The following is a 19413-nucleotide window of genomic DNA, read 5'->3' on the forward strand; positions in this document are numbered from 1 at the left end:
CATGTACCTTTTTCCTCTCTGAATGTAGGAGAATAACTCAGCCTGACTTTTTTTGCACAGCCAGAATCTTCCTCTGACTCCTCAAACAACAAATTAACATCATTATAATTGCCTGTACTTTTGTTCATTGGAGGGCTGTGCGATGAGTTCTTGCTGTTGTAGCTCCATTTTTGTGGGTGGGTGGGTGGGTGGGTGGGTGAGTTTTGTGGTGGTGAATGGTTTTTGTCATGCTCTTGTATAGTGGGGGGGGGGAGGGGGAGCAATGGCTCGTCTAATTCAGGGTTTTCTTTAAGCTCGTTCTTGTGATTTGAGAAGTGAGATGGATGAACAGGTCCTTCTCATGTTCTCGATTTTGATGTCAGGAACTAGTGAATCTACCAATGACTTGTCCATCGAACAGGGCATTACACAAAAGTAACGTCAGCATTAATTCTAGTCACATTGAACCTTTTTATTCAAATAATTTAAAGCCCCTGAAAACGTGGTTTCAAATCCTACACATTTAGATATTCATCACTAAATGCGCAGCAACCAGTTAAAGGAAGAGTTTGAAATTTTGGGAAATACATTTATTTGAGAGTTAGATGAGAAGATTAATACAACTCATGTCAGCACAGTAAATATGAAGCTACAGCTAGCAGCCAGTTAGCTTAGCATAAAGACTGGGGGGGAAAAAAGGGCTAACAATTAGCCTGGCTCTGTTCAAAGGTAATGAAATCCAGCCACTAGCACCTGTAAAACTGACTAATGAGCTAGGCTAATTAGCCAGTAACTACCTGGAGACTCAGCTGGTTACCTGATAACCTTGCGCCAGGCTGAGAAATGGTCTGACACATTATCCACATTTACACCGCAATGTGTTGTTTACACTCAGGTTTTTGTACAGATAAAATGAGATGACATTAGTGAGCTTCAGAGGTGCTGAGGTAGAGTTTGTTGTCTTTTCCAGTCTTTGCGCTAAGCTAACCATCTGCTGGCTCCAGTGCCATTTATTGCATGGATATAAGCATCAGTTTTCTCATCTAATTAAAGCATATTTCCCCAAACTGTTAAACTATTACTTTGAAACTCAAAATCCCAGCTGACCTGCTTTGCTTTTGCTTTGCAGGACTCGGTAGGTGTGGTTTGATCAGATTTTAATGACACTCAGTGGCCTGACCTGTCATCTGATTTTGATTCAGACGCAGCCAAGTCCTGACTGGTGGACAGAAATTTGTGACCTCACATTTTTCCAACCAAGTCCTGCCCTCTTCAAACCAGTGAGAGCACAAACAGTAAAAAAAAAAAAAATTCTGTAAAATAACCAAATGTCCTACCTTTAGCAGAATATATTGTGCTCATGTAGAACCCTGTGTCTCGCAGTAAAAAAAGGCTGATTGTGAAACTGGGTTTTTGGGGCCTTTTAGGAAACTGGATCACAGCTTTTGGAAACATCATGTAGACATGACACTTAAACTGGTTTATGTACATAATATATTTTCTTTTTTCCCTGTCAGGAAGGTTATGGTTATTTAAAAAAAGTTTTCATGCTTTAATCCTGTGTTAATGCACTGTAGTTTTCATGAAGTAGAAATGTTACCAGTCTGTTTTTTTTTTTCCTGGATGTTTCAGATTCGATGGCCTGTGTATTAATCAGTTACAATCAAAGAAGGAGTGGTGTCTTTTTTTTCTTTCTTTTTTTCTTTCCTACATTTTCGAACTTGTTTTTATGGCTCAAAGATTATGGTCCGCTCCTGTTATGTGGCCGAAACATGAGTCCAAATGCTCCATGATTGCATTCAGACTGTCGTTCACATTAAAATGTGTTGCTCATGTGGTTGTTGAGATGACGCCTCCTTTGAGCAGTGTAATGACTGCAGGCCACTATGTTGTGTCTCAGAAGGAGGAACAGGAGTTCTTGCCACAGTCGGTGTCAATGTAAAACTCCAAAAACAATAAATCAATGGTGCCTTTTGTTTGTAAACCAAAAAGAAGGAATAAACGCTGTTTAATCCCCTCCTGTTTCACAAGTTTGAAATGTTTTGACTGTGTAGTGAAGTGGATGAGTCAGTGTCGGTGATCGACAGGTGAAACACGTGAACCATTAGTCTCAGTCCGTCCAGCTGACCTGTTTCCTGTGGTGCGTAACAGATCTGTCTCTCCACTTCACGCACTGTATCTGGAAGCCAGATTAAAGTGGAGGCTATTGAACAGGTCCATTAAGATTTAATGCTGCCATTCAGGATTATACTCGACTCCATGAATGAAAGGCCTGTCCTCATTTTGAATGGCTCAGTTTTGATTTTCTAGAAATGACTGGAAGGGTGATTCCCTGAGGAAGATTATATCAGCTCCCTGCCGCAGTGACCTTTAGCTCCTGCACGTCTTCAGAATCACTGTCAAGTCCAAAACTTGATTTTGATTGCAGTTTAGTTTTGGTCCTTACTGCATAAAAGCTGTGGAAGATCAGATGATGCCTTTGACTGTGTAAACCCATACAGGGACAGGTAACATGATTACTGGTTCACAAAATTGCTGTTGTGTCTGATCTGTTGTCCTCACTTGAGTCTGGTTGCTAAGCGAAATGACGCTGGAGATTGTGTCTGGATATCGTTTCACACCAGAGAGGGTTTTTTGTTTGTTGCTGCAAGTGAAGAGGGTTGAGGGGCAACAGCCGTGAAAGCAAATTTTAAAGAGTTTCCTACTTTGTCACCATCCATAACTTATTTTGGTGGGTTAAAACTAAAGTGGGACAGCAGGATCAGGGAAACTGGATTTGTTCTGTATAAACAAACAAAAGTTGTGAGGTTTAAAAATAAAAAAAATACTCAGACAATTTGAAATTATGAAATATTAAGTCAAAGCTTTGATTTTGTATCCCATAATTTTAGTTATTTTAGTCATCAATTTGACTGTTTCTCTTGTGCAGCTTCAAATAAACAATAATAAAGACAACGGGCTGAATGATCAGTTAACAGCTGGCCATTTATTTTCCGGGCCATTAGACACTGAACAGTCCTACAGCGATGGCAGCCCTCTGTATTTTATGCTCCTCCCTGCAACACCTGGCAACAGCCACATGGCAACTGTGTCCCAGCAACCATGCCAAGCACTGAGTCACAACCAGCCGAGCACACCCAGTGGGGCCGGGGCCACTGTGCTGCATAAACAGGAACCAGGGGCTTAGAGGGCTTAGAGTGGGAGCCCCGAGGCAGAAAACACAAACACATACATACTGAACATCTTAACTGCTAATAAGTTCATGAACAGAGAGCAGATTTACGCCACAGATACTTAAAGCTGCACCTGATAATATTTTACATTGACAATGGATCAGATGACTGTGTGTAATATGAAAAGGAGTCGTTCATAGTGACAAACCCGCAATGAATTTGCAGTTCTCCAAAGCTGTAAAGAGTTTTTTTTAGCTTCTCTCAGCTCATTGCTTTGGTTTTACAATCCTCAACTTTACTGTTTTAGTTCAGTCTCACCGATCCTGTTCCTAGGCACAGCAGACAGCTGTTTTCAGCATAGTTTTTGCTGAACTGACCCTTTAAAGCTTTGCCACATCACAATCGGAGGTACTCCACCTACCTATATTCATTGACATATATTGCAGGTTAGACTTTTAAATAAAATCAGTGGTATGATCCACATCTACTTCCTGCTCCATCTGCCCTTTCCTCCACAAAACAGACACACAGTCGCAGGAGCTTATCTATTTTTCAGTATTAAAAGAAAAATGTTTCTTTCTCTGGACAATTGTATGAGTGAATGGAAGAATCAGTTCACATACTGAGGCGTTACTTGTAGAAAGTTTGTAGAAAAGAGACATTTTATTCTCTTTACCATACTACACTTGTGCTTCACACCGAGCTGCTGCCTGGTAAGTACAAATGGCATTTTCCAAAGTGTTGGGTCAAATCTGTTAACGTCCCAGCCTCAGCCACATGTCTGACTCACGCCATTCTCTTTCGACAGTTCAATTATCACTTAGTGAATGTGGCGCGGGATCTGTTTCCTGTGTCCCATCTTATAAAACGTCACCTCAAAGGTCACACTACCACAGATTGTCTGGTATTTTCAGGCTTTCTCTCTGAGCTCTTTAACTCAGGATGACAGTAACTGCTGTAAGTGTAATGCATGAAAGCAAAAATCAGAAACACAGGAGGAGACAGATGTACAACTAAATTTCTACCTGAGATTAATTTAATCTTTCTGCTTTTCTTCTCTCTCTCTTCATCTGCATCTGCGTCAGCGTGTGTGTTCGCGTGTGCGGCAGTAACAGCCAGCCTCCCTTTGTCTGCACTTTATGACTGTTGTTTTACAGCAGCTGGGATGTTTGTGTCTTTGTGGCAGAGCTCCACACACCACGCCACAGTTGACCTTGAGAACACGCTTTCATTGAGAAGCTACTGCAGTTCATTCTGTTGAAAAAAGACGTTTGAACTCGCAGACCACTCACTGCCAGGGTTTTTTGGCTTGTAAATGAGCATCCCCTCGCACACACACACACACACACACACACACGTCAGGGTCTTTAAACCATTTCTCTCCCCAGTAGGACCCGGTCTTATTGTGTGTATCGGTGATGAAGGCCACTGTCGCTCTGCTCTTTCTCTGGTCCTGGGTAAACACTGCCATCCATGCTGCTCAAACAGGTAAGTGACAGAGTGGATACCAAACAGGGGATACAACCATACTTGTCTTTAATGGATACACATTTAGTTTTGAATTTCCATCTTGTCAGGTTCAAAGTGTGGAGTTCCTCATGTGTGGAGCCCGATGGTTAACTCTTTGAGGGTGGTTGGAGGGTCTGAGGCCACATATGGATCGCACCCATGGCTGGTCAGTCTGTCCGTCATCATCGGTTGTGGTCTTTTAGCTCTTATGTGAGAATGTTTGCACAGTGACACTGTTTTATTTGCATTTTCAGTCGCTGAAGTTTTTGGTTTCACTGTCTGTTCAGCCCTGATGCATATCACTCGCCATGCAAACTAACCGCTTGCTCTATCCTCTACAGATAAACCACTGTTGCTCTTGCTGGTGACTGTTATTTCCTGTGCACCAGAGAAAAAAAGATGTGTTCAATAAAAAAAGCAACACAGTTTTATAAAATGATTCACTGTCTGCTTGCATAATGATAATAAACATCTAATTGCATGGAAATGTTGCAGCACATTACTTAGTTGCTCCAGTTTATCCACACTAATATTATTTTTATTTATAATAATTATTGATAATATTGGCATGGAAGTGGTCATAGAGGATAAATCATAATGACCATGACTTTTCAGCTCACTTGCTACTTGCTAGGGCTAGGAATTCAGTAGTATGCCGACATGCTAATTCTTTAATATTCCACGAACCTGCGAGCTAAATATGAATTGTGTGTATGACGTCAATACTGTAGGCACAATAGCATGGTAACAAGCCAACATGCTTAATGATTCATGCTAGTTGTTAATTTTCAGTTCCCCTCTAAGCATTTTAGCATGGGATGGCTATTTTAGCTTCAAACTTTTCTCTTACATTACAGTAGAGCTAAATGACAGTGTCATTAGCTTGATAAAAGCTGTGAGGATGGTGTCTTTCCAATTACTGAAGCGTTATTATTCCTGAACTGACTGAAAAATACTTGCAGCAAATGATAAATCAATTACATCCAGGTCCTTTTCGTGCATCAGGCTTTCATCTCCACATCTCTGACCTTTGACCTCTGTAGTGTATGAGCCTGATTTCAGCTGCATGAATGCTGAATTTCTCCCATGCTTTTGTTGTCTACCATCAGGTTTCCCTCCGGTTCAAGGGCTCTCATTTCTGTGGAGGGGCCATCCTGACTGATCGCTGGATAATGACCGCTGCACACTGCTTTACATCAGTCTCACAGTACTGTCCTCACCTACTTGTGTACCCTGAATTCTTGATTGTATGAACATCAGATAGACATGAGTCGAATATTCTTTCCTCCTCTGTCCAGGGAGTTTCTCAGTGGCGTGAGAGTGGCTGTGGGAGAGTTTGATCGGAGAGTGGATGACGAAGAGGAGCAGGTCTTTCATGTTAAGAATGTCTCAGTGCACGAGAAGTACCATCATGCTTCGCCTATGAGCCATGACATAGCTCTGGTAGAGTTGGATCAAGACATCAAACTGGGCAGGTTTCAATTCTGATGATGAGTTTTGTTTGATCAAGAGATGTTAACACTGATCACATTTTATTAAGTCGCTGATATGTGGCTTTGACAACAGGGGTCCATGTCCAGCCAATATGTCTCCCTTTGCCTGATGAGAAAATCCTCCCTCAAACCAGCTGCATTGTGGGTGGATGGGGCAGGATAAAGGAAAGTATGTAGTTTTCTCACTCCCACCAGATATCGTTAAAGTAGACTGGAGTATCTCTTCTACTGTACTCTATCCTGTTGTTTTATAGGGGGTCGTATACCTGCGGTACTGAGAGAGGTCTGGTTGGACTTGGTGGAACCAGCCAAGTGTAAATATGTCCTCCACACTGTCAAAGGTTCAGTTCTGAAGCACGGACCAGTCAGACCCCAGGCAGCCATGACAGTTCTGTGTGCCGGGCCAGAGAAAGGAGGGAGAGATGCCTGCCAGGTAGAAAATAAAATCTGCAACATCTACCTGTTTTTTCATTAAGCTACACTCCATTGGGACGAGACTGTCCCGTAAAAAAACGAGCCCATAGGTCGTTTGTGCAACAGGTTGTTATGTTTTGTTACTAGGCGACATCTAGCGGCTGAAGTAATTATAACAGGAGCAAAGGGACATAGAGCGACAGCAACGAAGTCCGCATTCAGAGGAGGTTGTGGATGAATGGGTCAATAAACACAGGACGTTGGTACAGGAGACAAGTGTTTGAGTCCCATGTGGGAGAAGTAGTTTATGTTGCTTCTATCATCCATGAACGTTCGACAAGGTTAACCACATTGTTATTAATGTAACCATGACAATAACCTTCATATAATGTTGATGAAGTACTTATTTTAAAACAAATTGCGATATTTTCCCAAACCTAACCAAGCCATGATGTTATTGTAGTAACCATGGCAACGAAGGTAGATATGCATTATTTTAACCATGACAACCAAAGTCCAGCACACCTGCTGCTGTAGAGGCGCTTTTTCCAGAGACGATCCTCTGGGTCGTATCAGAGGGTTGAAAAAAACGGCCTATATGGTTATTCTGGATTAAGTTCAAGGGCACAGTTCAGCCTGAGCTACTGAGGCCTCACTTCATTATTTTTGCTTCTTATCCCTCTTCATCCTCTACCCAGGGAGACTCAGGGGGTCCTCTCGTATGTCCTGCAGGGTCAGGCGGAGGTCACTGGCTGGCACTGGGCGTAACTTCCTGGGGTAAGGGATGTGGTCGGAGCTGGGGAAACAACATTAGCCGCCCCCCTTCCAAAAGAGGATCTCCAGGGGTTTTCACTGATGTCAGGCTGCTGCTGCCCTGGATCAAGCGTAAACTGCGAGATGGTAAGTAAGATAAGGCCATCGTGAGCCAGAAAGCTTCATGGCTGAAGTCATTATGAGGCTTTATAAGCACATCACAAGATGATTTATGTTTATCTGCTTTTAACCATGATTTAGGGTCCAGTTTTTAAACATATACTGGATGACATGATTAGAATGTGTTTGAGTAATCCAATGCTGATACAAACCAGGTGACTATAATTAGTCAGATGACCGGTTGAAAATTAAATGTCTGGGTTGTGGTAGAGTTAGAGTTATGTTTCCACATGTAGACAAGTGACACTTTCCTGAGCTTCTATTTGATAGCTTGTCAGATCAAATAAAACTGATTTATTATCTTTCATTTTAATACTGATCTTAAACCTGCATTCATGATTTTTTTAAAATTATTTTTTTGTAGCCGTATCACTGGCCACCTGACAAATGTAAATGTTCATTCTTCTAATAGCTCTGTTTTTGGTCACCAGCTCCTGAGAAAAATGTCTATGTTCAGCAGCTCTTTGTGTGTCTGCTGTTTAGTGGTGGGCAGTTAGTGAACAGTGTGTTTATTTTTATTTATTATTATTTTTTGCCTGATGCATCTGAACACAAGGTTAATGAGAGTGAACCAGAACATAAAAGTTGTGACGGCCCTCACATTGAACATAGTTATTTAATCCTTTGTTAATATAAAAACATTTGATTAGAGCAGCTTTAGAATTTGCACACTGAGATCCAAGGCTGAGCAGCTTCTTTAGGGCGGTTGGGGATTCTGTGTGTTGCTCAATGACTCAATTACAACAGCGGATAAAGGAAGAGAAAATATTAGACAGTAAACAACTCTACTTAGGCACATCTCTTACAAAGGACATTCTCCCCCAGTTGCTGAGTTTGGCTGAGCAGCCAGCTCTATGAAGAATCCTGGTTGTTCCAAACTTCTTCCATTTCAGAATTATGGAGGTCACTGTGCTCTCGGGATCCTTTAGTGCAGCAGAAATGTTTTGTCGTCTTCTCCGGATTGCTGCTGTGACATAATCCTGTCTCTGAGCTCTGCAGGCAGATCCTTCCACCTCATGGCTTGTCAATTGTTAATCAGTTGAATTTACCACAGGTGGACTCCAATCAATGTGTAGAGACATCTTTAGTTGTGTCATTATATGGTATGAATTATAGATTAATGAGGTAACGAATGAATTTAAACTATTCTAGCATAAAACTGCAACATAACAAAATGTGAAGAAAGTGAAGGGAGCTGAATACTTTCTGAATGCACTGTTCCTACAGTATAATGTATAAATTGGTAAATAAAGATTGTATTTCTTGTTCATAATTTCTCCTTCATCTCTCTGTGTTTGTTTCAGCTGATGAGCAGCAGCAGGGAATGACTGTATTGAGTGAGTTGTTTTTCCTGTCATCACGGCAACTCTTCATCATCATCTGCATCAATATTTCATCACGTTCACATGCCTGTTTGATGTTCACAGTACCTGTGTGTGTGTGTGTGTGTGTGTGTGTGTGTGTGTGTGTGTGTGTGTGTGTGTGTGTGTGTGTGTCAGGGCTCTGCAGCGTGAAAGATGGGGCTGTAACTGACAGTGAGGGAGTAATCAGAAATCCCGCCCGCCCTGTAGATGTCTATGGCAACAATGAGTGAGTGACACTTCACACAAGTAGAAAGATGATATCCATAAAAAGATATATTTGTCGTTTTAAGAACCAAAAACCATCTCAGTGTAGTTTTACAATCCCTCTCTCAGGCTTCTCTCTGGATCTATAGTAACAACAAGTCAGTGAGCCAATCAGAAGAGAGGCTCTGAGCCTTTTCTGATTGGCTGACTGTTTTCTGAGTGATTGAATAAAAATATAGCAGATTTCAGGTAAAAACTCAGAAACCAAACCCTGCAAGGCTTGGATGGTTGGCCCAGGTGGTCTGGGCTTGGGGCATGGCTGTGGGCAGTGACTGCTTTGCTGTGACATCACAAAGTTACAGAAGTCCTGACGGCTCGTTTTACGGCTCAGTTTCTGAATACAGGTGTGCATTTTGCTGTGGACTGAGGCTTTGATACTTTCAGAGTATTAATATAGAACCTAGACCTGCTTTAAAATCAAAAAAGAAATCTCACTTTACATTATATGGGACCTTTGAATAATTATGTAATTTAGTTTTTAAATCTGTAAAAATTCATATCTGAATTTTAGTTCAGATTTACGTGAATGTTGAGTAGCCTTTTGCAACTAGATCATTTCCATGTGTGTGTCTCCTCAGGTTGTGTCTGTGGAGTATCAGTGTTCCTCCAGGTTATAGTCTTCTGCTGGAGTTTGAGCATTTTGATCTGGAGAATGACTCTTACTGTCGCTACGATCGACTCACTGTGTCAGTCGGGACCCACAGGCCTGTTGGTGAGCTTCAAACACACACAAAGACCGCAGGTTTAATCAGGTAAATATTTATCAGGGACAGAACCACTCTGCACCTCTGGAAGTTGGTTAATTATTCAAGGAGAAGTTTAACATTTTGGGAAATACTTGCTTTCTTCTAGACAGTGGCATGAGAAGATTATCTCATCGTCTGAGCTTTATACTAGGTGCAGAGCTGAAGGCCAAACAGGTTCAGCCCAGGTTGGTATAAAGACTGAAGGCAGGGGGAAACAGCAAGTAAAAAAATATACAGTGTCTATTGTTCTTATTTTATATATTCAGCAATATTTTCTGCATAAGTCAGAGTGTGCAGACTTTTTAGTTTGTCTTATGTGTAAATTTTGAAGTTGTTTTGTGCATGACAGTTCATAGAGTAAAGGTAGTGTGTGTCCTTATATGCATGTTGATATAAATGTAAAAACGACTGTTTATGATATGATGTAGTAACTTGCTGGAATTATTTTATGTTTTCTAAGTTTGATCTCTCGACAACAACACTTTGGGGTAACTATGTCTGGTTGTTTGGCAAGAAATAGTTCCAGCACATGACTCCCCCTAAAACAACAAGCTTTCCTTTTTCATATTCTCTGACTCCACGTCTGTTCCCATTATGTTGAATTATTCCTTAAAATGAAAGGAACCAAAAAACCTACTAATTCTACAAATAAGATCCATGAGATCTGTTTACAAAGCTAAAACCTGCTATATGACACCATATATTTCCCTCCTTTGGTTGTTTGTTTTTACAGGAATATTCTGTGGAAGTGTCTTACGCATCCCAGTGCTTCTAATTCCTTCTGAGAATGCAACACTTCTCTTCTCCTCTGACATCAGCAGAGCAGGAAGTGGCTTTGTCATGAGGCATCGTGCTGTCCAGGGACACTCTGACCCTGGTGGGAAACAAAACATACAATACAAACACACACAAACACAGCCGAACACAATATATCTATGTATTTAATACCATGTTCAGCACAGCATGGCAGACTGACACACACTCTGCTGTGCGTCCATCACTTAGCTTAGAGTGTATATACCTGCTTTATGCTGTACACACATTAGTACATGCACGGTGTCACCCTCCGTTGTGTCTGTTGATTTGGATCTCGTAGCATCCTGGGAGTTGTGCCGGCAGATGTCCCATGACACAATAATGAGCTGCACAAGACATGCACACACACACACACACACAGATATGTACTGAGTAGTAGTAGAGAGGATGAACCCAGTTGTTATTAATGAGTCTCTTATTCTCAATGTGCATATGAGTGTGTGTGTTTGTGTGAACCTGGTTTGTCTTCTGTGGCATGATGTTTGTGCGTGTGTGTGTGTGTGTGTGTGTGCAATCAGGATGCGGCACAGTTGTTGTGGTTGAAGATCAGACTGTTGTCCACAGCCCAAATTACCCACAATCCTACAGTAATGACTGCATCCTCCGCTGGGTCATCTATGCTCCACGGGGTCACGTTGTCAAGGTGACACACTAATCTTTCCGCCTGACACTAGTCCACTAAATGTAACTTTATCATACAGTTTTGTCCCAGACTGATGGGTGATCAGAGGCTGATAATTGTGTCGTGTTTCAGCTCGAGTTTGCTGATATTGAGCTGGAGGAGTCGGACAGATGTTTGTATGATTCCCTCACTGTCCTGGGAGACGTGGAGCAAACAGAGGAGATAGGTAGGATGGATGAAGTGGGCGCCAGAGCTCAATCAAAAACACAACATTCCAAATCCAGTTGCACATATTTTTATCTTCTTTTTCTTTGTCTTTTGTTTTTGTCTGTGTCTCTTCTCTGTCTTTGTTGCATTGTTTTTGATTCAAAAATAATGTCGCAGCACCTGCAGTAAGAGGTTCATTTTGTCGTGTCTTGTGTAGCGGTGCTGTGTGGCAGCAGCGTTCCTCCTCCTGTCCTGTCCTACCGCAGTGTTATGGTGCTTCAGTTCGTTTCAGACAGCAGCATCACACATAGAGGCTTCAGAGCGGCGCTAACATTCATCAGCCGTGCAGGTACGTGTACAGTATGCATGTTTGATGAGTGTGAAATCTACTTTTCCCGACTAGTGAATCTGTGTGTGTGTGTGTGTGTGTGTGTGTGTGTGTGTGTGTGTGGGGATCTCTTGCTGACTGAAGTGCTTCACTTTAGGTTTCAGTGTGAGGTCTTTTGAGCCTCTGATGTTTATCACATTCCCCTCTCAGACGATGAAACCTGAAACCCTCTAGTATTTCACATGAAAAAAAAAAGATTTTCAGAAAATTAGGAGGAAAAAAAACAGTTTGTGTAGCGGTTGTATTTTTTCTTTTCTTATTTAAGTATAGCCATGGGATGACATAGCTTTGGCCGTTGGTTGCTGTAGCCATATGAGTTTGGGTTTGAACAGTGAATTGACATGGTTGGCAAAGTGATGTAGTGACTCTACTGTGTCTCTGAACTCCCGTGGTGTACTGGTAACACATCAGTCATATCTGATAGAAGCACCGCAGGTTCACATCCTGTGTGGCTGTGGCTGTGCTCTATTGGTGAATGTTAATAGGGGAAGTAAGGCATAAGCGCAGTACAGCTACCATAGCTGCATCCATAGCAACCAGAAATGAAGCTGTAGTCTGAGCAATAACCATATTCACAGCCTTCAACCAGCACAGCCGGACAGAGCAGCTGGGCCCATGGCTAGTGTCTGTGTACTGTCAGAGCTTGGCCTTTTGAAAAGTGTGCTGAGCAATAAATGCGTCAGGTAAACTGTCACATCACCTGTCCTCCCTCTGTAGTATCTGAGCATAGTTTTCCCTGAACAGGCAGTGTATTGTAACTGGAATGGACCCACTCACTAGCTGTTTCTGTGGAGGAGGAGAATGCAAAAAATATTTTCTTTTTTTTAAAATCCCTCCATGACGGTAGGAACCACAGGTCACAACACCTTGGAAAGAATAATCAAAAATAAAAAAACAGGTGTAGATTTTTTGTCTTTTGTAACGTAAATAATAATAATCGTAATAATTAAATCTTAGGCTTAGTCGGGGGCTGTCACTGAAATAAATGTTTTTTGTATTACACAAGGCATTTTTTAAAGATTACTTTAGTTTTTTTTTTTTTTTCAGTTTAGAGACAGGAAACATGGGGATAGAGAGGGGTGTGACATACAAATCAGGGCCAGCAGTGAAGCCGTGGACATGGTACGGTGTGCACCTGAACCACCAGGCTGCTGGGACAACCCACACAACACACCAAACATTTTACAAGCTGTTCTGAATCTGTGCTACCTGTAAAAACATCGCCCCTACCAAACATGCAAAAAACACCAAACCCAGACTGAACAACAGCTAAACTAAAACTAAAATAAAGCTCAATCGAAATAAATACTAAATAAAATATACAAACACTGAATTCTCCTCTTTTCTGCAGATCTCCACCATAATGAGGACAGACCTGGTGTAGAGGGTCAGGGCGGCGCTTGGAGACGTCACCAGGACGAACTGACGGCTGACCAGCAACGCAAAGCGTCAAATGGTTGGTGTTTGTTAAATCTCAGATTCAGAGTGAACAACTGTGCACATGCTTGGTACTCAGAAGCAGCCAGTGTTAAGCATGTGGCTAAAGTCAACTCCCTGAGTGAATTAATGTTACAATAAAGAAAAGAAAATCTTTGACAGAATGCAGAGAAACAACTGTTTGAGACAGTCAGTCTCTCTGTTTGTCTCAGCTCTGATAGAATTGTCCATCAGTGGGTTTTAGGAGCCTAATAAAGCAGCCTAAGTGGCATTTAGAGCAGCAATGGGACATGTAACACTGGAGTTACAACTGAGACGTGAGAGGCCTTCAGCGATATATTAACAGCTGACTGGCACATAAGATCCGTTAAAACTACCTCACAGTCACAAAATCCCAAGTATTGATTTTAACATATCTGTCTTTGTAAATATATCATATATTGAATATAAAACTTTTACTTTGAGCTGCTGAAAAATTCTGTCTGTTTTTGTTATAATACAGATTATATTTGTCTCTCTTTTCTCTCCTCTGTCCTTTTCTCAGTGTTTTCTGAGAAACAAGTCCTAAATGTGGAAGTGCAAGCTGTTCCACAAATGATACAAAAGAATAATTCAGTCTGTGTCTCCATGGGAGGGGAAAAATCTCACTTCTGTCGCTGAACTAACACTAACACACGAGCTGTGTGCTTTTGTTGTCAGCTCCACTTTCAGCTACTTTAAAATTGAATCAGAGCCTCAGCATTAAGACAACAACACTAGCAATATGGTTGTTGCTTATTCTAGATTCCAGTGTCGAGCTTTCATGAACTAAATATTTGGAAAGGGTGCTGATTACTTTTCAACTTCTCTAATCATTTCTGGCATTAAGCTGGTCAAATGTAGAAATAGCGAATACTGGCACAAAATATCAGCTTTGAGTTTCCTCCATTCAAAAATATCACCCTGCAAAGACTGATATTGAGCCTTGTGTAGTTTATCTGTGATCTTCATCTGCCTCCTGTGGTCTCTGTACTCTGAACCAGTAGAAACATTTCTGCTCACCTTTATCCCTTCCTGAGAGAGAAAATCTTTCAACAGGCTGCCAGTGGTGACAACGGGACCTGAGAAACAGGTGGCTACAGCTGTGTGTTTCCTTTAAAGAAAGAGCAGTCCACTTATATTCTCTCTCATTTCCTCTGTGAACTACTTTCATGCTCTTCTACTACTCTTCTACTGTTCCACAGCAATTTGTTATTCATCTGTGTTTCCTTATACGCTTTGAATTAGGAGTCAAACTGGGTTATATAGTCTGGTGGGTTTCCACATAACAAGAGTGACAGTCTCATTTCATGAGGCTGTGAATTTCTCACAACTCCCATCTGAAGAAGTCAGCTTTTTCCTGTCCTTTATTTCTCTCTCCGCTCTCTCTTCTGGCCCCTTCATCTGACTCGTCCCTTTCAGCAGTCTGTTTTTCGTCATCTGTTTGTCCTCTCTGTCTCCCCCCTGTGTTTGTCAGCATCCTCTTTTGTTGTAAACCCATCAGTTCTCTCTCGCTGTCTGTCTGTGTGTGTGTGTGTGCGTGTCTCCACGGTTCACCCTCACCACACCCATTTCCCTCGGGGCTGTGATGCTGCTGTCTTTAGGCTTTTTCCCTCCGTACCTCTTGTGCCAAGCGTGTGAAAGTGGAAGCTCTGCCCAGCAGTGTGCGCAATGACTCAGAACAGGCAAAGTGCAGTCAAGGAAACTACTGTACACCTCACTCGCTTTGTATCTGTAAGTGTGTAGATACGGTATCAATGAAAACTTAAATTTAGAAATATTACAAACAAAAGCACCACAAGGCTAGATTCATGGGAATATAATGATGTATAAATATACATATTTATTTCTTGTGTTTGATTTTGCCCTTTGATGCATGCATTAAGATGAAGGGTCTCATGAATAGACTTAGTTTAGAAAATGTGAATCCACTTATGCAGAACTCTTTAGCTTTAAAACATCACCAAAGCTTAAATATGGAAATTTTCTGTTTTTAGAATAAAGCAACTTGCTCAAACCGGTAAAATGACTGTTTAGAGGTACATGGCCCTCATCCTCACATTTCCAAAACCATTTTACTAACATGAGCCATGGAGTTCCAGTAGTGTTTATACTGCTGACCAAGACAACACAAAGTAAACTCTTCTAAGTAGGAAAAATGTGATGTTTAGACCAAACCATCAATAGGCAGCATGGGTTAAAAGCACAAAAGCCCCCCCTTCACTCAAGAAACATTAGCATAAACAAAAGTAATAAAAAATTAGTAATGTTAGCAAACAATGGTAATGTTAGAATAAACAAAAGTAATGTTAGCATTATAAACAAAAGTAATAGCATTAAAAAGCAGCGTTAGCATAAAAAATGTAATGTTAGAATAAACAAATGTAATGTTAGCATAAAAAAGTAATGTTACCAACAAATACAATTATTGTTAACATAAAAATATTGTTAGTACACTCAAACAAATAGTGCACTAAATAATATCAGTATAGATTTCAGACACAATCTTCAACTCTAAACACATGTTAACTATTCGCATCACTTCGATCAGAAGACATTCATTTGTTTTCATTTGCACACACGCAGTATACAATGTGTATGTTCCTTTTAGATTTATCTTAATTTATTTTATAATCTCCCAAATCAAGAACAAGGCTTATGGTAAAGATGTACCCTGAGCCAAATAATAGTTATGTGTTTTACCAGCCTGTCAAAATGCAAGTGAACACAACACACGCCTGACATCCACCAGACAGTCATGAATATCACATGATGTAGCAAGACACCCATTGTTATGGCCACACAGCTCATGTTCTTCCCCAAAATATAGTATTATTTCACTCTATTTCCTCTTCATCGTGATATTCAACTCCAGAGGAATATTGTGTATCTGCCTAATATTCATTCCACATTGTAGAGACACTAAAACCATGGTTCCCAACCATTTTGATTCAGTTATGTTTATGTGAAGTTAGGTCTACTCGTGAGCCATTTCCACAGGTTGCATTTTTCTAAAGATTCTGGTCAAAGGGGGATTTGTCCTTCTCTGTGATCCAGTAACCAGCAATTTTGTTTCCATCTCTTGCCAACCATCTCACAACTGCTAAGATTTATTTTATGACCTCATAAGAGGGTCCTGAAGCCCAGATTAGGAACCACTGCCCTAAAGTGGCTGTGATAACAATAACTTATGCTCAATAGTGATAAAAGTAGTCATTTATTGCATGCTTGTGCTTTTTGATATCATTTTATAACCACTCTTGGTGTTGCCGTCAGTAGAAAATGATAGGGAGCTGTTGGACTGCCATACAGTATGAAAGGACACATGTTTGTGCTACAGGGCACCCTCTGGTGACGCTTTATAGGAACTGAAGTGAAACCAGTGGAAAAAATTACAAAGTCCCATGAAGAAGCTTTAAAATATATTCTCATTTAAATGAGAATGGCAGTTAGCCAGCATCTAAACGACCAAGACCTTGAAACGGACACATCTACATGGAATTCAACCACTGTTAATGTTAATGTTAATGTTAATGTTAATGTTAATGTTAATGTTAATGTTAATGTTAATGTTAATTTTAATGTTAATTTTAATGTTAATTCAACCTTTGTTTGTGCTGCTTTTACAAGGCAAAAATTCATACAGACTACATGTTCCCACTGGGGGCTGAGCTGTAGTGTGACTTCCGCTGTCTGGTGCTAACAAACGAAGCAGCTCCCCTGTGGATCAGTGCCTGATGATACGGATGAACTTGTTGGTCATTGTCTAAACAAAAGAAAAGAAAAAAGATCTTTCTCTTCCTTATTTTATGAGACATACAAAGAAGCTGAACTGATAAATTTGAACACTTTACTAAGACACTTTATGTTGGTCCTTCCTTTGTCACCCATCTGAATATTTACTGTGCAGACATGGTCCGGTTGTGTAGTCTGTTTAGAGAGTGTGTAGACACTACTTTCCTTTCAAAATATAACAGATAAACTGTTCAGTTTATATCTGTGTTAAATAATTTGCAAGATAATTTTGATATTAGATGCCTTTTTGTTTGTATTCAACAATAATGTTTATGATAATACAGGTGTAGTGAGAGGGATGAGGTACAGCCGGCCTCCACTTTATGCCTGGCTTTATCGAGCTTTATCCTGTTTTATCCAATAACCTTGATTTATTTTGAGACAATGGCTGCCTCCTACAGTATTACAGTATTAGTATTTACTGAGTTCTCTGTGTTTTAGTGAACATGGATCTCGCTGACCCAGATGTGCAGCAGTCCACCAGCAGAGCCCTGTCCTACCAGGGTGACATGGATCAGAGGACTCCAGAGGATCCCAGACTGCATATGGACATGGGTTCAGATGATGAAGACTATAGTGGAGAATCCTCAGGGACTGAGTAGTCACAGATGGAGGCCTCTGGACAAGCATACTGTGCATTTGAACATGTGTAAAATGTGGAATTACACTGGTGGTATATTGGTGCATTAAGCTCAGATGAGGATGACTGTTACAGAGGCTGGAGGTAGAGTTGTTAGACAGTAGAAAGGTATTTTTGTTTTATATGAAGGCTGAGCAGGATTCAGAGAATGTAACACTTTAGATCCAATGAAAGTTGGAGATTGGAATAAAACCAAAAACCATCCAGACCAAACATGTTTATTGTTACAATTTTTTTTATACAAGATATAGTGATGCTGGTACTGTTGACATTTAAGCATAATCTCTTTTTATGTTTTTTTTTATTTAGTTTGGTCTAGTTCATTCTGCTAGAGAGTGGACATTTCAACTGTTACTTTAACCATTCCCACTTCTCTGCTCACTTGTTAACCAGTTTTCACATTGTTTGAAATACAGCACATGGTGTTAAGGTGTTACAGCTGACTCTGGTTAGTGGGAGGTGTGCACTGTGCAGCCAGCTTATTGTAGCTTTTGGTTCATTGGTTATTGAGAAAATAAATACCAAAGCTTAGCCTAATACCAAATTGTCCTCCCAGTAGTGTCATTGTGAGCATGGTGCTATGCTGATATTAGCATTTAGCTCAAAGCACCGCTGTGCCTATGTACTTTCTTAGTCTCGTTTATTTTCCCCCCAAACACAAATATCTGGATATATTTTTCTTTTTACCAAATCATCATATTGGGAATTTTCATTTTTTTAATTAGCTGAACTACTCCACAAGCTTTCCATGTATTTAAAAGCACATTACACCTACCTCACACTTATGTCACATTTGTTAAATATCTATCTTCTCTCCAGTGCTGGAATTTAACTCTGTACAGTTGTTTTTTTGTTTTTTTTTTATAGTTATTTGTATTTTACTTGAATATTTCCAATTGATACAACTTTTTATTTTTATATTTCAGAGGTGTACTTTTTTCTCCCCTACATTTATTTGACAGTATTTGTCACAAGTTAATTTAGAAATTAAAATTGTATTCACATACACACAGCTTATAAAATATGATGCATCATCGTAGATTAAACTGCTCAACAGTATAGTTGAAAATCAGCTCAATTATAGCCAACCATAATATTAAAATGCATATCAAAATACATATGAATGAATTAGTAGGAACAATCTAGTGAAAAATATATAATAGTTAAACAGTCAAAGGGGCCATTTTCTGTACTTTTGATACTTTAAGTGCATTTTTCTAATTTTACTTATGTACTTTGATTGTATCTTTAGAGTTTGGTATTACTACTTTTACTGAATTGGAGAATATGAATACTTCCTCCACCACTGCTCCTCTCTAAACTGTTCAAAAACATGCTTATATTATGAACTTAAGTCACTCAAACATTGTGACATCAGAAATGTCTGTAATCTCTAAGAGCTCACATGCCTCTTTGATTCTCAGTTATTTATTTATTTACTTGATAACTGACTTTTCCACCATTTAATAAAATGCTAATTATTTTAAAAATATTTCTACTGTATATTTCATCAACTTTGAAAATGCAAGGACTTGTCATTTCCTCTCTGTGACTCTTGCAGCGGGTCTCAACAGCTACGGAGATTATGTAATCTCTGTGTGTCGGTCTCTCCTCC

At 40.2% G+C, this 19413-nt stretch overlaps 1 protein-coding gene across 4 annotated transcripts; it reads left to right on the top strand.

Moving 5' to 3' along the window:
- The first annotated feature begins 193 nt into the window (after window positions 1–193).
- Window positions 194–19288, top strand: LOC139637732 (ovochymase-2). Of its 4 annotated transcripts, XR_011694677.1 has the most exons (16): window positions 194–4640; window positions 4730–4827; window positions 5771–5868; window positions 5960–6323; window positions 6409–6587; window positions 7267–7468; window positions 8806–8838; window positions 9001–9091; window positions 9708–9841; window positions 10609–10752; window positions 11210–11334; window positions 11446–11539; window positions 11738–11869; window positions 13260–13364; window positions 14968–15097; window positions 17600–17738. XR_011694677.1 is itself a non-coding variant. In XM_071506594.1 (15 exons), exons 5-15 carry the CDS (start codon window positions 6537–6539, stop codon window positions 17758–17760), a joined length of 1272 nt encoding a protein of 423 aa, XP_071362695.1. In that variant the 5' UTR covers window positions 194–4640; window positions 4730–4827; window positions 5771–5868; window positions 5960–6323; window positions 6409–6536; the 3' UTR covers window positions 17761–19288. The 4 variants fall into 4 exon arrangements, 3 of the variants coding, with proteins under 3 accessions (XP_071362695.1, XP_071362699.1, XP_071362713.1); XM_071506594.1 differs by lacking the exon at window positions 14968–15097 and having other exon boundaries at window positions 17600–19288; XM_071506598.1 differs by lacking the exon at window positions 14968–15097 and having other exon boundaries at window positions 194–4827; window positions 17600–19288.
- Window positions 19289–19413: the final 125 nt, after the last annotated feature.

Source organism: Trachinotus anak, unplaced genomic scaffold (genome assembly GCF_046630095.1).
Source record: "Trachinotus anak isolate AG129_WGS33_773 ecotype Australia unplaced genomic scaffold, CSIRO_AGI_Tana_v1 ptg000002l, whole genome shotgun sequence".
Classification (NCBI taxonomy): Eukaryota; Metazoa; Chordata; class Actinopteri; order Carangiformes; family Carangidae; genus Trachinotus; species Trachinotus anak.

Excerpts from the sequence above, each read along its gene's own strand:
- LOC139637732 (XM_071506598.1), top strand. The coding sequence starts at position 6,537 with ATGACAGTTCTGTGTGCCGGGCCAGAGAAAGGAGGGAGAGATGCCTGC. Across the intron at positions 8,839-9,000 it reads GCAGGGAATGACTGTATTGA|GGCTCTGCAGCGTGAAAGAT; the intron begins GTGAGTTGTTTT and ends TGTGTGTGTCAG. Across the intron at positions 13,365-17,599 it reads GCAACGCAAAGCGTCAAATG|TGAACATGGATCTCGCTGAC; the intron begins GTTGGTGTTTGT and ends TCTGTGTTTTAG.